General features: G+C 36.9%; 1 protein-coding gene across 1 annotated transcript in view; it reads right to left on the reverse strand.

Annotated features, from left to right (window-relative positions):
• RGS22 (regulator of G protein signaling 22) overlaps nt 1-22,856 on the reverse strand; it is a 124,113-nt gene that overhangs the window by 75,916 nt on the left and 25,341 nt on the right. Inside the window, exons 6-11 of the mRNA XM_058564475.1 lie at nt 18,983-19,068; nt 18,169-18,337; nt 14,888-15,017; nt 11,727-12,339; nt 10,001-10,162; nt 3,610-3,784 (exon numbers count right to left, since the gene is read on the reverse strand). Coding sequence (XP_058420458.1) covers nt 3,610-3,784; nt 10,001-10,162; nt 11,727-12,339; nt 14,888-15,017; nt 18,169-18,337; nt 18,983-19,068 — 1,335 coding nt within the window. The remainder of the gene's footprint in view (nt 1-3,609; nt 3,785-10,000; nt 10,163-11,726; nt 12,340-14,887; nt 15,018-18,168; nt 18,338-18,982; nt 19,069-22,856) is intronic.

A 22,856-nucleotide genomic window follows, 5' to 3' on the forward strand; every position in this document is an offset into this window, starting at 1 on the left:
AATGTCCAAATGGAGCAGAAAGAAACAATTATCTGAGAATTGGATATATATAAACGTAGCATTATATAATAATTAAAAGTAAAGATTATGAAAATTATGACACATGAAAAAATGCTGATGAAGATGTTAAAAGAAATAATCAGAATACAAAAGTGCATTAAAACTAAAAATTTGCAACAAGCCTAAGAGAAAATAAGTTAATAGTTGTCTAGCAGTATATGAGCTCAGAGGTGATCTGTCTCTTCAGTTTCCAAATTTACAGTAGTTTTATTATTTTTATAACTTGAGAAACAAATGTAAACTTTTCTTATATGTCGACTTCTATTAGAATATATGTTGCTGGAGAGCAAGGAATATATTTGTGATGTTTTATTAACCAGAACAAACAATAAAATCTTATATACTCCCTAGGTGCCTAACAACTACTACTATTTTTTTAAGAATTCCATAGACAAAATTACTCACTTAAGTATGTTTTACATATAACTTCCTAGGTATCTGTGCTTGCATCTGTTTAGTAATTCAGAACACAGCATGACATTACACAACACTCAGTAAATGAATGGCAGCACAGGGGGCTGAGCTTATAAAAAATGTGTCATACAAAAGCAGTCCAATTCATAGAAACAGAAAGGAGAATGGTAGTTACCAGGGGTTGAAGGAAGGGGAAAAGGAGAGTTGTTTAATGGGTATATAGTTTCAAATTTGCAAGATAAAAAGTTCTGGAGATCTGTTTCACAACAATGCAAATATCCTTACAACTGGAGTGTACACTTGAAAATGGTTAAGATGGTAAATTTTATATTATGTGTTTTTTACCTCAACAAAAAAACTTTTCTTAAAATAAAAAAAAAACTTAAAATAAAAAAAATAATAAAAAAACTTTTCTTTAAATAAAAAAAAAAATTTTTTTAAGTGTATTATACAGAGAAAGGCCTAAGTTAGAACTTTTGCGCTTTCTGGCTTGAGTGAAAACTGGAAGAGTAGCCAGAAAGTAATTGATGAGGAAAAAAGATGAGAAAAGGGCACTAGAATCCAGTGGGGGTGTGTGTGTGTGTGTGTAAAGGAACTGTTCCACAACTGCGATTATGACGGTAGCTATACAATGTGTACATTTGTCAACATTCACAGAACTGTGCATTAAAAAGGGTGAATTTTACTGTATATACATTGTACCCTAATTTTTAAAATAGGAAAAATAAAGAAAACAGATTCGAGTTCCATTCCTTAGAGTGTTTTCTGCCAAAGAAAAACTGAGTGAGATCAGAATGAGCTATCCAACTAGAAAACTTCAATGATAGCATATAGCAATGACACTCGGGAAGCCAAAGGAAGACAAGAGATGAGAGGTCATAGTCATGTTTATAACACTTTTTCACACAAGCCAATCTCTCCCCACTCGTTTGGCATTGATCTCTTATTCAAGTGCCTTTCATTAACCACACCACTTACTTTTCAAATGTTGTACAATGTTATTTGTACAAATGTTTACCTATTATCAGACGACATGCTCCCTACACTACACCTCTAAGATGTGTATTAACTTGGTGACTGGGTCACTAAGTCACAATGGCTAACGGGAAAATTAATCAGTGGAGTAGCATACAAAAAGGCCACAAGGTGCAACGGAGGTCAAGAAAATGTCAAAACAATGGATAATAAACCATTAGTGCACTAAAGTGACACTAACTCAAAGTGTGGTCCCCAGACGAGCAGCAAGAGCATCACCTGGGAGAGAGTTTGTTAGAAATGCAAATCTTTGGGCCCCACTGCAGACCTACTGACTCTGATCTCCAGATGGAGCCCAGGAATCTGCTTTAACAAGCTCTTCGGGGGACTCTTATGCATGCTGAAGCTTGAGAACACCAGCAGTGCTTCACATACAAATCACCCAGGAATCTTATTAAAATGTACATTCTAAATGCAACTCTAGGGGGGCTGGCCCCGTGGCTTAGCGGTTAAGTGCGCGCGCTCTGCTGCTGCTGGCCCGAGTTCAGATCCCGGGCGTGCACCAACGCGCCACTTGTCGGGCCATGCTGAGGCGGCATCCCACATACAACAACTTGCAGGATGTGCAACTATAACATACAACTATCTACTGGGGCTTTGGGGAGAAAAAGGGAAAAAAAGGAGGAGGATTGGCAATAGATGTTAGCTCAGGGCCGGTCTTCCTCAGCAAAAAGAGGAGGATTGGCATGGATGTTAGCTCGGGGCTGATCTTCCTCACAAAAAATAAATAAATAAATAAATAAATAAATAAATAAATAAATGTGACTCTAACGTTCAGGCAGGTTGAGAACCTCGGTTCTAAGCCACTCCTCTGATTTTACAGAGTGACTCTGACCCATTCCAGATCAATTAAAACAGAATCTCTGAACGTGTGAGCCAGGCACTGGCATGTTTTAAAAGCTCTCTGTGTGATTCTAATATTTATCCAAGGTTAAGAAACCACTGGCAGAGAAAAAGTGTCAAGTCCCTCTGGCTCTAAAACACCACTCATAGAAGTAAAACTTTAAAAACTATATTATACATCTTCCTGCCTCTTAAATCAGAGATTCTGAAGGTACAGTGATCTTTTCTGAAGGGGCTGTGTGTGTGACTATGGCCAATAACACTTAACATTCTGTGACACCTTTAAAGGCTACTGAGATTAATACGGCTCTTTTCTTCTGAAATGCAGGTCTCAGCTACAGTTATTGTACGCCAAAGTATGAAAGGTTATTTACTACTTCTCTATAGCTGGTTAACTCTTCTTCACTTTTTAGACTTTTTTCCCCTTACCTTGTTGTACTGTTTTCTTCTTCCCCATTGTGAAAGACTGCTCATTACTTCTAATTCTGCTGTTGCTACTTCTCACTCATTCATTCCATTTAATTTTATTAAGCAACTATTACACGCCAGGCACTGTTCTTGGCACTGGGGATACGCGGTTAACAACGAAAAGTCCCTTACATTCTAGTAGGAGTGAAAGACACTAAACATAAATCACGTGGTCCTAAATACAATAAAGCAGAGCAGAGGGCTTAGATAGTGATGGAGGGCATCTGTGCTAGCCTTCACAAGTGTGCTTCTATAGAAGAGTCACGGATAGTCTCTCTGAATAAGTGACACTTGAGCAGGCACCTAAAGTGAATGAGGGGGGCAAGCCATGTGGATGTCTGGAGGAAGAGTGCTCCAAGTGAAGGGAACAGCAAGTGCAATGCTCCCAGGTTTTCGCTTGGTGTGCTCAAAGAACAGCAAAGAGGCCAGGGCGGTTGGAGGGCTGAAGCGTAGTTAAGGTAGAGAAGAGTGGGAGGGAGTGAGGTCAGGAGGTCAGCAGGGGCGTGCACTGCTGTGTAAAGACCTTGGATTTTATTCAGAGTGAGCGAGGAGGCCACTAGAGAATTCTGAGCAGGTGAGTGACACGATCTTGTATTTTTAAAGGATCACTTGGGCTACTTGATGGAGAACAGACTATAGGTTTTCTTATTTCCTAATTGTTACAGCACGTACATTAACAGCCAAAAAAAAAGCTTATGATGAAACTTAAGTATTAGTGTACAAAAACCCAAGCATGGATATTTTACTGTCAACTTAATAAAGAGATTAAAGTATCAATGTACACCCTACCTGCATCTCAGATATCTGTGGAATGCAAGATTTAGGTCTTAATGGCAAGAGGGTTGCCATTTGTGGAAAAGGGTCAACATCCTTCCTTGGTATCTCTTGACGGAGGTGCCAGAATTTCAGTTCAGCAACAGCATGTTTTGTTGAGGATGAATGAGTAACACAGAATCTTGGTGCCCTAGTGAGAGGAAAAACAAATTTAAGATTAAACTAGATAATAAGCCTCAAAAATCAAAAGCCTACAAAATGTATAATACCCAAGCTCACAATTATCAGTCTTGTGATACCCCTTTTCTAATAATTTATGCTTCTTTTTCTCCTGCCTAGCCTTAAAAAATATTTTTCTATGATATACCAACTGCCTGAAATCACATTCACTCATATAAAGAGGCAATATACATCAGGAAAAAAACACTTAATAAAATTACATTCAAATTATTATCTGCTTGATAAGAAAAAGAAATCTATAATCTATTCAATGAAGGAATTTTTAAAAATAACTTACAGTTTCTAGTAAAATCAACATAAAATGCGTCTGTGATCATTTTAAGGCCGTTTAGTATTTATCTATAATATCAAATAAAAACTGGTATATAAAATTAACATTTTAAAATATATAAACATTTTTATAATGCTCAAGTATACTACTAAAGTGGATTCTGATTCATCTAATCTATTTTCAAGCCTTAAATTTGAAGGTAACAATTAATTTTACAACAATTTATAAAAATGAAAGACCAACACTACTGCCAGAAACTTAGGAAAAAAAAGTTTGGCACAATATCAAGGCCACAGTTAACTGGATGAATATCCTGCTATTTAGTCTATGGGCTAACTCTTTATTGGCTATAGGGTTAACTCCAGCTGTCAGGGCCTGTTGCTAATTGCTGCTTAGACCAGGTTCTCCTCCTGATGCCACAGCCCAAAGACTAATTCCCACTCCATATTTCAGATCCTGGTAGAAAACTGCCTCCTTTTAAAATAGGAAGAAGGTAGATATTTCCCTGACGTGAACACAGGTTGAGAATGGAAGAGAATCCAAAGTCCATAACAGTTTAGGGTCAGAAAGCACTCTGTATAGATCTGGGTGGCCATTCTATACCGTATTTCAGAATCTTTACTTGTAGTCTTGGAAATATCCAAAATTACCTCTTATTTGCAGGTCAGCCAGTAAGTGGGCATATTTATAAGACACTTATCAAATAAATCATACACGTGTTGGCCAGGAAATGTAAGTGTCTCAATTTTCTGATTCCCATCATTACGGTATATTCATATAACCCCGTAATTCCCTGCTGCCCCTATTATTTTAATCTTGTGTTCTTATTTCATTTATTGTATTAATTTTTTATTGTCCACTATGTAAATTCATCAAATATTGTGGAATAAATTTCACAGTCAATCCTAAACTGGCATTCTATCATTTTTCATGTTTTCATCATGTAAGTTCTCATGTACATTGATTGTACACATCTTAATTCTCAAGCTCTAGAGAGTGGGAGAAGATATTTGCCACATACTACCACTAAAGGAACTGTATCCAATATACATGTATGCATGTATGTGTGTATATATACGTATATGTGTGTATATGTGTATGTGTGTATGTGTATCTCCCTATATAAAAATGGGCAAAAAAGATTAACAACCAATTCATGAAAGCTGAAATCCAAATGACCGATAAACACTGAAAAAGTTATCTCACTAGTAATCAAGGAAATGCAAGTTATAACCACAAGACACTAATGACACACCAAAACAGAGGCAAAAATTTTAAAGTCTGACAATATTAAATGTTACCATGGATTTGTAGCAATAGATACTCTCATATTCTGTTGGTAGGAGCATGAATTGATAGGACTACTTTGGAAAAATGGATATATGTACAAGAATATATATTACAGCATTGCTTCTAATTGCGAAAAGTAGAAAACAACCCAAATGTTAAAAAACAGCAAATAAATTATGGTATATCCATGCTGTGGAATACCATATACAGCAATGAAAATTAATAAAACTCAAGTGCAATTACAGATGAATCTCACAAATATAATGTTAACAGAAGACACAAAAGCGCATACAACATGATTCCATTCACATGAAGTCGTAGGACAGGCAGATGAAAGTATACGTTTAGGGGTTTATTTGCATACATGGTTGGTAAACTATAAAGAAAAGCAAGATGATGATCACAAAAGTCAGGATAGGGGTTAGCTCCGAGGGGGAGTGAGGAATGTTGTGATGAGGAAAGGACCTTCAGGGGTCATGGTGATATTCTATTTCCCAATCCACGTGGTGGTTATGTAAGTGTTTGCTTTATAATATTCATTAAACTGTTTATGTTTCAGTTTGAATTGTAAACAGTATATAGGATTTAGCTAGATCAAGAAAAAATGGAAGAAAAGATTCTGGGAAAATGGCAATGTCAGCAATATTGGTTTTTCCGCCTCTCAGAATCCCTTCATAAAAATGGACAGGACAACTAGACAGCAAAACCAAAAACTCATGGACATTTACAACAAAATGTTAATGTGACAAAGTATCCCCACAAACATTAAAATATGAGCAGGTGGGTATAGACTACTATCAGCCATAAGACCTGCATGGTATTGGTGTGTAGATGAGAGAAAGAAGGACTGATGGACTTGAGAATGGAGAACCACCAAAATAGCCGGAAAAGAACAGCAGGCCAATTTGAGATCAGCAGCTGAGACTGGAAGGGCTTTTGCCCTCTCCCATACAGAGCGAGTACACACAAAATTCAATTATATTTTTATTTACCAACAATGAACAACTGGAAAGCTAAATTTAAAGAATATGAACTATGATACATGCAGTAATTGGGATGCATTATGCATTATGCTTCAAAGGCATTACACTGACCAACACCAGTCAGTCTCAAAAGGTTACATACTATATGATTTCATTTATATGACATTCTCAAAAAGACAAAACTATAGTGACAAAGATCAAATCGGTGGTTGCCAGGGGTTGGGAGTGAAGGAAGAGTGTAATGGGCAGTATGAGAGTTTTTTGGGGTGATAGAATTGTTTGTATCTTGATTGTTGTGGTGGTTATATGAATCCACACAATTTGATTTTACTGTATGTTAATATAAAACATAGAAAAAAAGGAAAGAGGAAGGATACCCTTTTCAATAAATAAGGATAAGCAACTGGATATCCATAAGCAAGAAAAAAAAAGAAGTCAAAACAACTGAACCTCGACTTAAACCTCACACCTTATGCAAGAATTAACGCTAAATGGACCACGGACTTAAATGTAAAACATAAAATTGTAAGTCTCTTAGAAAAACATAGGAGAAAACCCTCAGGATCTAGAACTAGCCAAAGAGTTCTTAGGTTTGACACCAAAAGCATAATCCATAAAAGAAGTTGAAAATTGGACCTCTTCAAAATTTAAAAATTTTGCTCTATGAAAGACCCCCATTTTTTTGGTCTTTCAGCTACAGATATATTTATTCTTAACAGTAGAAGCAGGCAGAAACATTTGACATAGGATACTTTGCATTAGTTGAATAAACTTGGCCCAAGAGCTATTTGCTCTCACCCTAATGAGATGTTTAGAGTAAAATTTACCTGGAACCCTTCATTTAAAGACAGTCTGCAATACACCACCCTCCCAGGGAAAATCCCACACGTGATTAACTTCAGAATTTCTCTTGAAAGTTCTTTTCTTTCTTGTCCTCATGATCTTCTGTTGTTTGGTCGGCCCTGTTTTTTTCAGTGGATTACAGTCTTCATAACTGAGTATTGTAACTTGAGTTTGTGAAAGTTGCATTTTCCATTTGCACCTCCAATTCCAGTCCATCACCACAGGGTTCACTCTGTTTGCTTCTATATTTGTAACTTTCTTCCACATTGATGAGAATTCTGGTTCCCATTATCCATAATATTTTTACTTACTTGCTTAATCGAAATGATTGGTTTATTATAAAAGGATATAACTCAGAGACAGCCAGATGTATAGTGCAAGGTATGTGGGAAGGGGCGTGGAGCTTCCGTGTTCCTTGAGTGTGCCACTCTCCCCAAATCTCCACATGTTCACCCACCTGGAAGCTCTGGAAGACTCTTTTAAGAAGTCTTTGGAAAGCTCATCTTTGAAAACACAAGCTCAAGAGTGGGGGAAAATATTTGCAAACTACATTAAATGACTAATGACTAGTATTTAGAATATAAAATTAACTCTAAAACTCAACAATAAGAAAGAAAACAATCCAATTAGAGAATAGACAAAAGATATGAACAAATATTTCACTGAAGAGAATATTCAAATGGCAAATAAGCACATGAAAAGAGGTTCAGCATCATTAACCAGTGAAAATTGCAAAGTAAAACCACAATGATAGATCACTACACACCTATCAGAATGGGTAAAATAGAAAATTGTGACAACATCAAACAATGGCAAAGATGCAAAGAAACTGGATCATTGCATTGCTGGTGGGAATGTAAAATGATACATCAATTCTGGAAAATAGTTTGGCAGTTTCTTTTGAAGCTAAAAACAGACTCACTATATGACCCATTTATCTCACTCTTGGATATTTACTCCAGAGAAATGAAGACTTATGTTCATGCAGAAACCTGCACATGAATGTTAATAGCAGCTTTATTAGTAACAGTAAAAAACTGGAAACAACCCTAATGTCCTTCAATGGGTGAATGGATGTATAATATTTATACAACAGAATACTACTCAGCAATGAAAAAGAACTATTGATACACACAACAACTTGGATGGATCTCAAGGGCATTATGCTAAATGAAAGATAATTCCCAAATGTTACATATTGTATTATTTCACTTATATAATAGATTAGTGGTTTTCCAGGAGTTAGAGATGGGGGGAGAGGGAGGTAGGTGTGGTTATAAGAGGGCAATACAAGGGATGCTTGTGATAATGTAACTGTTCTGTATCTTGACTGTAGTGGCAAATGCATGAATCTCTAATATGATAAAATTGCATAGAACTAACTGTATACACACAAATAAGTGCATGTAAAACCAGTAAAATATGAAAAAGATTGGTAAGTTGTGTCAATTTCCTCATTGTGATATTATACTACAGTTATGCAAGATGTTACCATCGGGGCAAACCGGCTGAAAAGTATACAAAATCTCTTTGTATTATTTCTTACAACTGCATATGAATCTACAATTATCTCAAAACAAAATGTTAAATTAAAAAAAAGAAAGCCGCTACTATATTAGTAATGTTTTATTAAGTTGAGTGGTATGGACACGGGTGTCCACTATAGTATAATTTATACCCTTCTGTATATCTTAAATATTCAAGAATAGGCGTTTTTAAAGAAAGAAAGAGAAAAACAACATTCTCTTTATATATGGAAAAGTACAAAGCATATAAGTAATCTGGAATACCTAGATGAGAGATGATGCCAGAGAGTTGGCCAAGGGACAAATCATGATGACCTTATTTGCTAACTTAAGGAATCTGAACTTTACACTGAAAACTCTGGCGTAACAGTGAAAGATTCAAAGCAGAGAAGTGACATATTCAGATCCATCACAGCCACAATGGACAGCTCACTGACCTTCAAATGGCACATATTTTCTCCACTACGTCCATTCACTTTCCCTTGCTTAGAGCCCCTCGAGTCGCAGGTGAAATATTACCTCTTCTCTGTATCCTGTGCATTTACCACACTTTCTTCTATTATACTCATTTCGTATGCATGTTCCTCCCACTAGACTATAATCACTAGATTTGAACCATGTTTTACTCTTGCATCCTTAGCACAGCACTTGGCCTACAGTAAGTGCTCAAAAAGTGTTTGAGGGGCCAGCCTAGTGGCGTAGTGGTTAAATTCACACACTCTGCTTCAGCAGCCTGGGGTTCCAGGTTCGGATCATGGGCACAGACTTACGTACCGCTTATCAAGCCATGCTGTGGCAGGCGTCCCATATAAAGCAGAGGAAGATGGGCATGGATGTTAGCCCAGGGCCAATCTTCCTCAGCAAAAAGAGGAGGACTGGCAACAGCTGTTAGCTCAGGGCTAATCTTCCTCACAAAAAAAAAAAAAAGTTTGAGATGATAAATCTGTAACTCTAGCTACACAGACAAATATACATCAATTTGATGAGATACCGACCATAAAAAAGTCAGGTGTAGAAGGATGGGCTCAGAAAGTTAAAATGGAGATTGAGCACTGTCCAACCTTATTTTGGATTTAAAGTCCCCCAAAATCCAAATTATCTACAGGATAAGTACTTTAATAAAGGCAAATATATAATAATTTTATCATTTTAAATTTCTATAAATTATATATCCACAAGACAAAAAAGCATAACTTGTAACTAGCCTAAGAAAAGTGAAAGCAGATAACTTTGATTCACGTTATTTTTCTTACCAATACAGAAGTAAGGGTTTCACAACCTCAGTCTGAATATTTTTTAAGTGTTTTTCATTCCATTGAGATGCATCTAACAGTTTCAATTTTGATAAGATTTCTGCAGAAAGGTAGTAATCTCCACTGCTCACTAGATAGCATTTTTTCATCTTCTCAAGATGTCTGAAATAAAACACATACACACATCTACACACACATTGATACAACATTCAACTAGCCAAATATTTTCACTTCTAAAATATTTCACACAAGTAATGAACTATCTCAAAACCAACACTGAGTTATTGGGGTACCAACGTGGAGATAAAAATATTTCTCACAGTTATGGGAATGGGAAGGGTATTTTTGGTAGGTTGAACAATGGCCTTGCAAAGATGTCCATGTCTTAATCCCCAGAATTTATGAATGCTACCTTACATAGTAGAAGGGATTCTGCAGATGTGATTAGGATTTTGAGATTATCCTGGATTATCTAGGTGATCCTAATGTAATCACAAGGGTCCTTCTAAGAGGGAGACAGGAGAGTCTGAGTCATAGAGAAAAGATGTGAGGATAGAAGCAGAGGTCAGAGGAGAGAAGATGTTATGCTGACGGCTTTGAAGATGGAGGAAGGGGCGACCAACCAAGGAAAGTAGGTAGCCTCCAGGAGCTGGAAAAGGTAAGGAAATGGATTCTCTCCTAAAGCCTCCAGAAGGAAGGCAGACCTGCATACTCATTTTAGACTTCTAACCTTCTAATCCTAAAATAATAAATTTGTTGCTTTAAGTCTCTAAATTAGTGGTAATTTGTTACAGCAACAATAGGAACTAATACAGTATTGATCCTGAAGAATGTATGTAGGTTACTTGCATATAACTTCCCTAACATGTCTTGAAACGTGGTAGTATAGTGGCCTTCCACCCCATGATCAATCAAGCTATGCTTCATAATCAATCATTTGGTAATCCCTGCTCTTATAAGTATGCACAACAATGAGCTCTATGATCTGAATGCCACTGAAATAATTGGAATAATCCAGTTACTAGGATATACCCAGTCAAACCCTTAATGGGAACTGCAATCTCCTACTGATCTGCTTCAGGGCAGGTCAGGAGAATACAGACACAATAAAGACTTTCCTAAAACAGGGTCTTGTTAATGTTCTTAAGACTTACAATAATCTAAAACATATGGAGCATCCAAAAAAAAGACCTGCACCCCATCAGACCTCTAAGAGGCTCTCTAGAGGATATCCAGTGTGATATCTAGTGGCTATCTCATTCAGATATGAATGTCTGAGTGGCATTCAACTGAAGATCATGGAATTTGTTAACCGAACAGGCTGCTAGGAACAGTAGGCCTTTACACTAGCATAACGTATCTTTTATATAAGATAGCTTAGCCAGTGTGGTTATATAACTGATAAATTATTTTTTTCTATAAAAATATATCACTAGAGTGTTATAAAAATGAAATGGAATAATTAATTTGAGAGCAAGTTTAAAATCTATGGGAAGAAACATTATGCAAACCCAAATAATTGCTCCTATTAGTATCTGAAAGCTATGAAATCATAGAAGCAATGAAATCAACATTATTAGAATTAAATAAATTTTACTGTTATTCATTCCTCTAAAAGTATACATTTTTTATATTTATTTCAGGCTTTCTGCCTGGGCTTAAATGACTCAAACTAATATTCTATAATTTGTTTTTAAAACTATTGAAAAATAAAAAATAGAAATACCTTTGATGTCTTCCAGGGTCCTTAAGAACTTTTAACCTCTCAATATCCATCCATAGCCACCAATATCTCTCTCCTAATGTACCTTTTATAAATTTCTTAAATCTTTCAAACTCCTTTCTATTGCCAATGTCATAAGTTTTGTGAGAAATACACCAATCAGCCCTGCTTTCTGGCCCAATGCTCTCACTCTTTGAACTTGCTTGTTCCAACATCTCTTCTGACTTTTCCTTTGTAATTTGAACTGTTTTACTTAAAACATTCTTGCCAGGGATAGGCTCACAACACTCATCAAACACCACCTCTGTTACATTTTTGAAATTTATGTAACCTGGGCTTTCTCTAAATGGCTCTCCAAGAATTTGATGAATTGCTACTCTCAAAATAAAGGTTATATAAGATCTTAAAAATTCTTCACACGTTGAGAAATGCAATGTCAGGCTTTCATCAACATCCTGTTGCTCTTCAAGGTATATTCTCAGAAGAGCTTGAGAAGGAGTATCTTGTAGAGATATAGACCCCTCTTCTTCTTCTTCAAATTCAGAAATTAATCTAGTGGTTTTAGATGGGTCCTTTTTCGTCCTGGGGTGAACTCCGTCATCAAAGATAAAACTCTCTGTATTAAATCATAAAAGGCTATTAGATCAAATATGAATACAAAAGTTTTTTTTATTATTAACTAGATGTTACAGAGACATGATGGCAAATGGATTTATCACAGGTCGTGACCGCATGGACCAGTGTCTTAAGGAGTCTAAAGCCACATTTGGGACCAGTAGAGAAAAAACTGCCAACAGGGATTAGCTGTGTCTTCCCTGGACCTACAAGGTGATAATGGTGGCAGATGAGCTAAATATTTGACATCCCTAATACAGAGGATCTTCAAAATGACTTTATACACTGTTAAAATGTAATATTTCAGGCTGATACAGAATGTCAACATATAAGGGCCAACTCTATTAAAGAATTAGAATATGTACATTAAACTATTATATGTGCTTTAATATTTCATGTTAAATTAGCTACCATAGATGATGAGACAATAGATGAACAGATCAGAACTGGAGTCCTATCAGCAATTTAAAAAAAGTCACTATTTTATCAGAAAGATTCAATTACTATCATACTTACAACCTATCATTAAAGTTACAAAATGGCATAACGTACATATGAAAGCTAACAATAGGGCTGGTCCGGTGGCATAGTGGTTAAGTTTACACATTCTGCTTCAGTGGCCTGGGATTCACGGGTTCAGATCACAGACATCAGACCTACACAACTCATCAAGCCATGCTGTGGCGGCAACCCACGTACAAAAAATAGAGGAAGGTTGGCACAGATGTTAGCTCAGGAACAATCTTCCTCACCAAAGGAGAAAAAAGAAAGCTGACAAATACATATGGATTGCTTTTATACATTTTCTTAAGGTATAGTCTTTAGCTCCTATTTTCTCTTTCTTTCAGAAATCAGTGAAATATCTGATGTCAGTGATTTCACATGGCAAATCTACCCTGAAATGCCATGGATCAGGAAAACTCTGTTGTCATCTGTGTCCTACTCTCAATGGGCATTTTCTCAGTAATAGATTTCAAATCTCAATGAACTGGAAATGTTTTATTAAAATTTTTATTGAAAACAAATATACCAAATTTCCCTAATACTGAGAGATTAGACTTTCGCAAACCTGTGAAAGGATACTGGGTATACACTCAATCCCACAGAAGTGAAGGTAGAGAGCAACGCCAGCAATTTTTTTTGTGTGTGTGTGAGGAAGATCAGCCCTGAGCTAACATCTGCCAATCCTCCTCTTTTTTTGCTGAGGAAGACTGGCCCTGGGCCAACATCCATGCCCATCTTCCTCTACTTTATATGGGACGCTGCCACAGCATGGCTTGACAAGCAGTGCGTCAGTGCGCGCCCGGGATCCAAACCGGTGAACCCCGGGCCGCCACAGCAGAGCGCGCGCACTTAACCGCTTGCACCACCGGGCCGGCCCCAAGGCTGGCATTTTTGCTCACCACCTTCCTGCTACCCTTTCTCTTCCTCTTTACTATCTTCACTATCTTTATTCTCCAATTTCCTACTTTACTACCTTGGGGAAATAGCAAGAAACCTATAAACTCAGCCATTTTCAGTTAGGGAGATTATCTTCCTCTTTACCTAGATTTAGGTTCAATTCTAGAGAATCCAGATTTATTGTCCCCAGAGGTGGCTTATACTTTTCAAAGTAATTAGGTAAGAACTGTTAGCAAATTGCTGAGTTCCTCTCCTGAATCACATTGCCAGATTTTTGCTTCTAGCAACATCATATGTTAATGACTCCCATTTCTGGAAGTTTCCTTTTTTTTTACGAAAAGTTTGCATCACCCACAAAAGTTCCCCACAGTAGAAATTTATTTGCCTTTCAAGGTGAAAAACAGTCTGAACTTAAAAACAGAAGGAAAACTCAAGTTCCATGAATGACTATTTACTTTTTTTTTTTTTTTTGCTTAGGAACATTAGCCCTGAGCTAACATCTATTGCCAATCTTCCTCACTTTTTGCTTGAGGAAGATTAGCTCTGAACTAACATTTGTGCCAACCTTCCTCTACTTTATATGTGGGTTGGCACCACAGCGTGGCTGTGTAGGTCCACAGCTGGGATCCAAACCTGGGAATCCGGGCTGCCGAAGCAGAATGTCCTGAACTTAACCACTACGCCACGAGGCTGGCCCCAATGACTATTTACTTTTAAGAGGAGAGAAAGGTTGCACCCACTTTATTTCAAAGGCTTAATAATAAGAATTTGTAAACTGTGATAGGAAATAAAGACAAGACAAACATTTATTGACTGCCTATTAGGTACAAGGCATGAGGCCAGGCATTTTCTATACATGTAGTATGTACCATTATTCTAATCTTACAGATGAGAGAAGCAAGGCTTCCAGAAGTGGAATAATGTACAAAAGTTACACAGCCAGTAAGTATCAGAGTTGGGTTCTAAACTCATCCTCTTTTCACTATACCAACTTGCCTTTCAAAAAACAGTAGAAAGTGGAGTTGGGGGTCGGGAGGAGGAGATAATTTTCCCCCGCCCCAACCACTAAAGGTTGTACTGTATGATTAGATCAAGAACAGACGACTTAAAGAGGAATTCTGAAGTCATTCTTATCCTTTTCTGCTTACCAGAAACAGATGAAATAACTGGTGATTCAATTCTGTTGTGGAGTACACAAGATGGTAATGAAAAGGTTGACACTGTTTGCTGACTTTGTTTTGCTAAAGCAAACCAATCTTTTGTTTGAGTACAAGAGGCCTAGGAAGAAAGGAGCATCCATTTAACGTAAGATTAGCAGTATTCTTCCAGTCACAAACCTGGACAAATCATTATGATAATATTCAATTTGCATAGTACAATATGCAAAGGAAAAATTATGCCATGAAAGAAAAGAATTTTGTACACAAAAAATTTCATTAGCTAAGAGAATAATGGGGAGGAAATTTCAATTCAGATTATTTTCACATTAGATGACCAAAGGAAAAAAATGAGCCCAATACCCATCAAATTCTCCACTCTTCCACCAGAGGTATGCAACCACACTTCCTGGATTCACTACAAAGTCATGCCATCTAACTTTAACTTGGCAGTGACCATGGCACATCAGTCCTCGAATACATCTTTTGCCAGCTACTCCCACTTACAACTTTCCCAATTATTTCATGCCCCAGTTCTGTCTGACCTGGCTCAGTGTTTTAACAACTCTTCCCTAATGTAACAAAGACTTACTCTCAGTAGCACTGGAAACCTCTCCACGGTCAACTGCCCCTTTGCCTTAGACTCAAGTTTCACAACTTTGCTTGGATTGGATACTTCCTGAAGACTGTTTCCTGACTCCACCTGCCCCTGAATGTAGTCTTCAATTTTTCCTTTGCTTGTGTACTGTTGAGCCAGCTGACCCTCAGCTTCTAGAACCCCAGTCCTAAGAAGCTCCTATCTCAGTTTTCCTGGGAAAATCCCTCTGCCTGCCTCTCTCAGTAATGTCCTCACCTGTTTTTCTAAGATAATCCAAGTTGTTCAACAGAAGCAGAGAAGAGAGTAGCCAGCATTACTCTCATTTCTCCTTTCTCCAACTGAGTCAGCTGGTTGGCTCTCAGCCTAAGGAACATTCACAGAAGAGGCTGGGCTCAAATGGAATAGATATTGTTCCCTAACTATTACGCAGTATTAGCAGGCCAAGTCAGGCCACAAAACAAGACCAAAAGCAAGAGAGAGAAATGAGAGGTGCCATCTGTGTAGTCACTGCCCCTCTTATAAGTAAGGTCTCCTGGGTGGATAAAAGCTTTAAAAGACGCTACTTTCCTTTTGTTCCCTCTTTTCTTTCCTTTAAAACCATGTCATTTATCATTAATTATACATTCATTCAACATATATTTATTGAGGGACTACTCTATTCCAGTAGTATCCTAAGCACTAAGAAGAGGCCAAAATAATTAAGGAACTTTCAAGGAATTGAGAGAGACCAATATACAAGAGTCCTTGCTATTTTAACTGCACAAAAATGATAAGACAGTAGAAGATGGGGGAGAAAGAAGTAGTCAGACACAAAAGCAGTTAACTATTCCACTTTATACTCTTAAGAGATGGGTCAGTTGCTCATGTTTAGATGGTATAACTGAAGACTCAAAGAAATGTTACCAATTATCATAAAGATCAATCTCTATCTATAGTCATGGTTTAAACGATTTCAGGGCCCAAAGAACTTTGAATCCTCAAAGTTCAAAAGATATTAAAAAGATAATATACAGTTAAAGTATTAATCAAGTGGACAGAAATGATTTTTTTTTTAAAGATTTTATTTATTTATTTTCCCCACAAAGCCCCAGTAGATAGTTGTATGTCTTAGCTGCACATCCTTCTAGTTGCTGTACGTGGGACACGGCCTCAGCGTGGCCGGAGAAGCGGTGTGTCAGTGCGCGCCCGGGATCCGAACCCAGGCCGCCAGCAGCGGAGCGCACGCACTTAACCGCTAAGCCACGGGGCCGGCCCCAGAAATGAGTTTTTTCATTACAGAAACCAGCAAAAGTAAACTCATTTGGATTTTACTGTCTTATACTTGATTAAATTTACATGTAAGTAATCAGAACTTATTCCCCAGACTGATTCCTCCCTTTGCATGTTTATTGACCTCTATTATCAGTACATATTTTTATGACATTCCTGACATTTCTATAATATATAAGTTAAGAAAAGAAATAAATGCTTAAAAATAAGTATAAGAGAGAAGAAAAATGTGCCTTTGGTACATCTCTAAGCTTTATTCAGTGGAAATAATGGAACTGGCATACCTTTAAACATTTTTGCCAAATATTACTGATAGAAATGCCAAACTACATGAAAACATGAAAAAAAATGTTAAAGTAAGATAGGATGTCAATTCATTCCAACAGAGATGGCAAACAGTATTCCCCTTGCAAGACACCTCTGATCAACTGCAAGTGCCTGCCTAGAGTGCTGTGTTGAAAACAACTTGGAGCCAAGGCCTAGCTCAGCAGGAAAATTGCCATGATTGACTAGCAATGTCTGTCATGAAATGGAAACTAGAAGAATAGCAACACATGGGCTACATATTTGCAATTCCTGATTTTGTACAGAATTGTGTACTGGAAATGTGTTCCCAGAGAGAAGATCTGATAATTAGAGGGCAAAGACCAAACAAAAGTTTTCACTACACCATGACTCTACCAAAGGACATTTGATTCTAATTTAGATCTCTCCAAATCCACCCATTCTCCAATCATGGAGGACAAATTTAGGTCATGTAAGAGTTAAACAGTAATGCATTTTACTACTGAGGAATAATCTTGATAATATGGAGGAGAAGACCCAATTTATCATCTTTTTCACAAAAGTTATAGAATCTAAATAATAATTTTGGAATGAACAACGAAACCATAATTCAAGTTACCCTTGCTTCCCAGGTGACACTGAGCATGTTCTTCAATCTTGCAAAGATAATAATTCTAATTACATTTCAGGTGATAGAGTACAGAGCAAATGACTCAGCATAAATCCACAAGAATTTCTACTAAATCTGCTTTAGAAGTATTTGAAATCATTCTCCCTGTTCAAGTGGTACAAATGAAATTCACATCCCTAAAATGAAAAGTGCAGGGCCGGCCCAGTGTCGCAAGTGGTTAGGTGCGTGTGGTTCGCTTCAGCGGCCTGGGGTTTGCCCGTTCGGATCCCAGGTGCGCAACAACGCACCGCTTGTTAAGCCATGCTGTGGCAGCGTCCCATATAAAGTGGAGGAAGATGGGCACAGATGTTAGCCCAGGGCCAGTCTTCCTCAGCAAAAAAGAGGAGGATTGGCATTGGATGTTAGCTCAGGGCTGGTCTTCCTCACCAAAAAAAAAAAAAAAAAGTTTCTCTGAAGTGCCAAGTCATGAAGAAACACTCATACTTTTACCTCGCCAAGAGAAATGTAGAACTTTTTCATAATTATAACGTTGTCTTCTTCAATGGCAGGAGGTGGTGAACTGGGTGGTTTTTTCAGGACCCAGGGAGAAAAGTCTGTACCTAGTGTGATATTCATGCCTGATCTGCTCCATTGTACTTGTGAGACCAATTTGGCTAACCTGCATTTTAGAAATCATACAAACTTGGAATAAGTTTCAAATATGGTAGAATTCAGAAAAAAAAATAGCTAAAATTTTATTTTCTATATTAAGCCAATTTCCCCTCCTAACTCTACAGGATGATTCTCTCAGGATCTACTAAAATTAATGGCTTATTCATAGAACTACTAATTAATAATTATTCTGTTTCAATTTATTTTATTTCAATTTAAAAAATAGTTGTTCTAAGCAAAGGTCAAATTTTAGTAAAATTTCAGAATCCTTAGGTACTAACACTTTAAAAGTCAGGGAATATAAAAGAAAAACTTTGCCCTCCACTATGACATCTGTCTTTTTCATGGCACACTTATATTCATTTTTGAACACCCTGCACATAAATACTATTATCACAAGTAGACGATTTTTAAAATATAATGATCAAAGAAGCACAACTGAAGTACATTTATTAAGTACTGTTTCTGTGAAATCTCTTTGGAAAAGTTAAGCGATTTTTACAAACGCTCTATCATTCTCAAACTATAGCAAGTGGAATACAAACTCCAATGGGTTTAAAGGTGTACAATTTTATTAAGAAAGTACAGAAAAGTGATTTTAGGTGAAAAAAATCGGCATTTAAAAATATGTATATTGATGGGACTATAATACCTGTATTCAAAGTAGCAATCGCTTTCCAGAAATGCTGGAAGTCTTTTTTTTTTGATCCACTGAATACCTTGTTCACGACTGAGACACTATTAAAGGACAGTGAAAAAGAAACAGAGTGTCAAAGAAAATCACCTTTTAGGACAATTAAAGCCTAATCAATAGAGCAATAATGATGTCTAGCTATTACTAGGAGCCCTGCCTCTACCTTCTATTTGCACAAGAGAGAGCAAGAACCCTGAGGCACAAATTTGAAGCCACTTCTTGCCTTCTGGTACTTCTTTAATTCTCTCAACAACCCTACATCAATTATTATCTCCATTTTACAGATTAACAAACTGAGTCCAGAAAAGTTAAGCAACTTATGGAAAGAGGAGGGATGAGAAAAAGTCGGTCAGTCTCAGTATTTTCACATTTATAAAATGGGTTAAAAATAATCGCAAACAAAAAAAGCTAACCAGAACACTTGGTAAGGCCACTGCAGTCACCGCAGGCCCCTTGGGTAAATATGAGGGAGTGCAATTGCTGGATCATACGATAAGACTGCCAGTCCTGGTGGTCTAGTGGTTAAGATCTGGCCTCAGCCCTGGTTCATTTCCTAGACAAGGAACTACACTACCCATCATCTGTCAGTTGTCCTACTGTGGCAGCTGCGTGTTGCTGTGATGCTGAAAGTGATGCCACTGGTATTTCAAATACCATCAGGGTCACTGACACAGACAGATTTCAGCAAAGCTTCCAGACTAAGACAGACTAGGAAGAAGGACCTGGCCGTCTACTTCTTAAAAAGAAATGGCCATGAAAACCCTATGAACAGCAGTGGAGCACTGTATGATATAGCGCTGGAAGGTGAGAGGATAGAGCAAAAAAGACCAGGCAGAGTTCTGCTCTGCTGTACACGGGGTCGCTAGGAGTCAGAGCCAACTCAAGGGCACTAACACCACCAAATAATAAGAGTAAGTTTCGTTTTGTGACCAAACTGTCCTCCAAAGTGGCTGTACCATTTTGCATTCCCACCAGCAATGTGTGTGAGTTCCTGTTGCTCCACATCCCTGCCAACGTTTAGTGATGTCAGTGTTCTGGATTTTGGACATTCTAATAGCTGTGTAGTGGTATCTCAATGCTGTTTTAATTTGCATTTCGCTGATGACATAGGATGTGGAGCGTCTTTTATATGCTTATTTGCCATCTCTATATCTTCTTTGGGGAGATGTCTGTTAAGGTCTTTGGCCCATTTTTTAATTGGGTTGTTTGTTTTCTTATTGTTGAGTTTTAAGAGATTTTTGTATATTTTGGATTATAGTCCTTTATCCGAGGGTCTTTTGCAAATATTTTCTTCAAGTTTGTGGCTTGTCTTCTAATTCTCTTGATATTGCCTTTTGCAGAGGAGAAGTTTTTAATTTTAATGAAGTCCAGCTTATCAATGATTTCTTTCATGGATCGTGTCTTTGGTATAGTATCTAAAAAGTCATCACCATACCCAAGGTCATCTAGGTTTTCTCCTATATTATCACCTAGGAGTTTTATAGTTTTTGTCTTTTACATTCAGGACTATGATCCACTTTGACTTAATTTTTGTGAAGGGTGTAAGGTCTGTAATATAGATTCATTGTTTTGCATGTGGAAGTCCAGTTGTTCCAGCACCATTTGTTGAAGAAACTATCTTTGCCCCATTGTATTGCCTTTGCTCCTTCATCAACGATCAGTTGACTCTATCTGTGGGGGTTTATTTCTGAGCTCTCTATTCTGTTCCATTGATCTATTTGTCTGTTCTTTCACCAATACTATACTGTCTTGATTAGTGTAGCTTTATAATCAGTCTTGAAGTTGCGTAGCATTAGTCCTCCAATTCTTTTGCCTCTCTACATAAACTTTAGAAGCAGTGTGTCAATATCCACAAAATAACTTGCTGGGATTTTGACTGGGATTGCATTGACTCTATAGATTAAGTTGGGAAGAAGTGACATCTTGACATTACTGAGTCTTCCTATACATGAACATGGAATCTCTCTCCATTTATTTAGTTCTTCTTTGATTTCGTTCATCAGAGTTTTCTAGTTTTCCTCATATAGATCTTGTACATATTTTGTTAGATTTATATCTAAGTATTTCATTTTTGGAGGTGCTAATCATATTATGTTTGTTACTATGGTAGATAGTATTATTATGACAAATGGTATTGTGTTTTTAATTTCAAATTCCACTTATTCATTGTTAGTATACAGGAAAGCAATTGACTTTTGTATATTAACCTTGTATCCTGCAACTTTGCTACAACTGCTTATTAGTCTCAGAATTTTTTTCGATTCTTTCAGATTTTCTATATAGATGATCATGTCATCTGTGAACAAAGACACTTTTACATCTTCCTTCCCAATCTGTATAACTTTTATTTCCTTTTTTTGCCTTATTGCATTAGCCAGGACTTCTACTATCAAGTTGAAAAGGAGTACTGAGAGGGGACATCTTTGCCTTGTACCTGTTCTTAGTGGGAAAGCTGGAGTTTCTCACCATTAAGTATGATCTCAGAAGATTTTTAACTATGAATCCAATTTCCTTAATAGATTTAGGACCATTCAGATTATCTATATCCTCTTGAGTGAGCATTGGTAATTTGTATCTTTCAAGGAATATGTCCATTTCATTTAAATTGTTGCATTTATGGACATAAAGTTGTTTGTAAAATTCCCTTATTTTCCTCTGAATGTATGTAGTATCCGTAGTGATGTCCCCTCTTTCATTTGTGATACTAATCATTTGTATCTTCTCTCAGTTTTTCCTCATCGCTCTGGCTAAAAGTTTATCAATTTCATTGATTTTTTTCCAAAGAACTAGCCTTTATTTTCATTGATTTTCTCTCTTGTTTTTCTGTTTTCAATTTCATTTACTGTGTTCTTAATTTATTTCTTTACTTTGGGTTTAATTTTCTTTTTCTAGTTTCCTAAGGTGGAAGCTTAGATCATTGATTTGAGATCTTTAGTCTTTTCTAGTATAAGCACTTAATGCTATAAATTTATCTCCAAAGACTTATTTAGTTGCATTCCACAAATTGTTATGTTGTATTTTAATTTTTATTCAATTCAACATAATTTCTAATTTCCCTTGGGACTTACTTTTTAACCTATGGGCTATTTAGAAGTGTGTTGTTTAATTAATTACATATTTGGGGATTTTCCAGATATCTTTCTGTTACATTATAGTTTAATTTTGTTATGGTCAGAGAACATATTTTTTATGGTTTTAAATCTTCTAAATTTGTTGAAATTTGTTTTATGGCCCAGAATATGGTCTATTTTGGTAAATCAAGTGTACTTGAAAAAGAACATGTATTCTGCTGTTGTGGGGTGAAGTGTTCTATAAACATCAATTACATTGACTTGGTTGCTAGTGTTGTTCAGATCTCCTATATCTTTACTGATCTTCTGTCTATTTTTTCTCTAAATTACTTAGCAATGTTTAAGTCTCCAACTATAACTATGGATTTATCTATTTCCCCTTTCAGTGCTATCAGCTTTCATTTCATGTATTCTGAAGCTCTGTTGTTAGGTGCATAAGCATTACGGGTTGTTTTGCTTTCTCGGTGAATATCAATTCACCCTTTATCATTATGTAATGCCTCTCTTTATCCATAGCAAGATTTCTTATTCTGAAGTCTTTGTTGTTGTTAGTGCTGTCGAGTTGATTCAGACTCCTAATGACCCTGTGTAGAGCAAAGCTGAACCCTGCCTGGTCTTTTTGCAGTGCTCCGCTGCTATTCAAACGGTTTTCACGGCCAATTTTTTTAAGAAGTGGGTGGCTAGGTCCTTCTTCCTAGTCTGTTTTAGTCTGGAAGCTCTGCTGAAACCTGTCCACCATGGGTGAGCCCACTGGTATTTGA

Source organism: Diceros bicornis, chromosome 21 (genome assembly GCF_020826845.1).
Source record: "Diceros bicornis minor isolate mBicDic1 chromosome 21, mDicBic1.mat.cur, whole genome shotgun sequence".
In the NCBI taxonomy this organism is placed as follows: domain Eukaryota; kingdom Metazoa; phylum Chordata; class Mammalia; order Perissodactyla; family Rhinocerotidae; genus Diceros; species Diceros bicornis.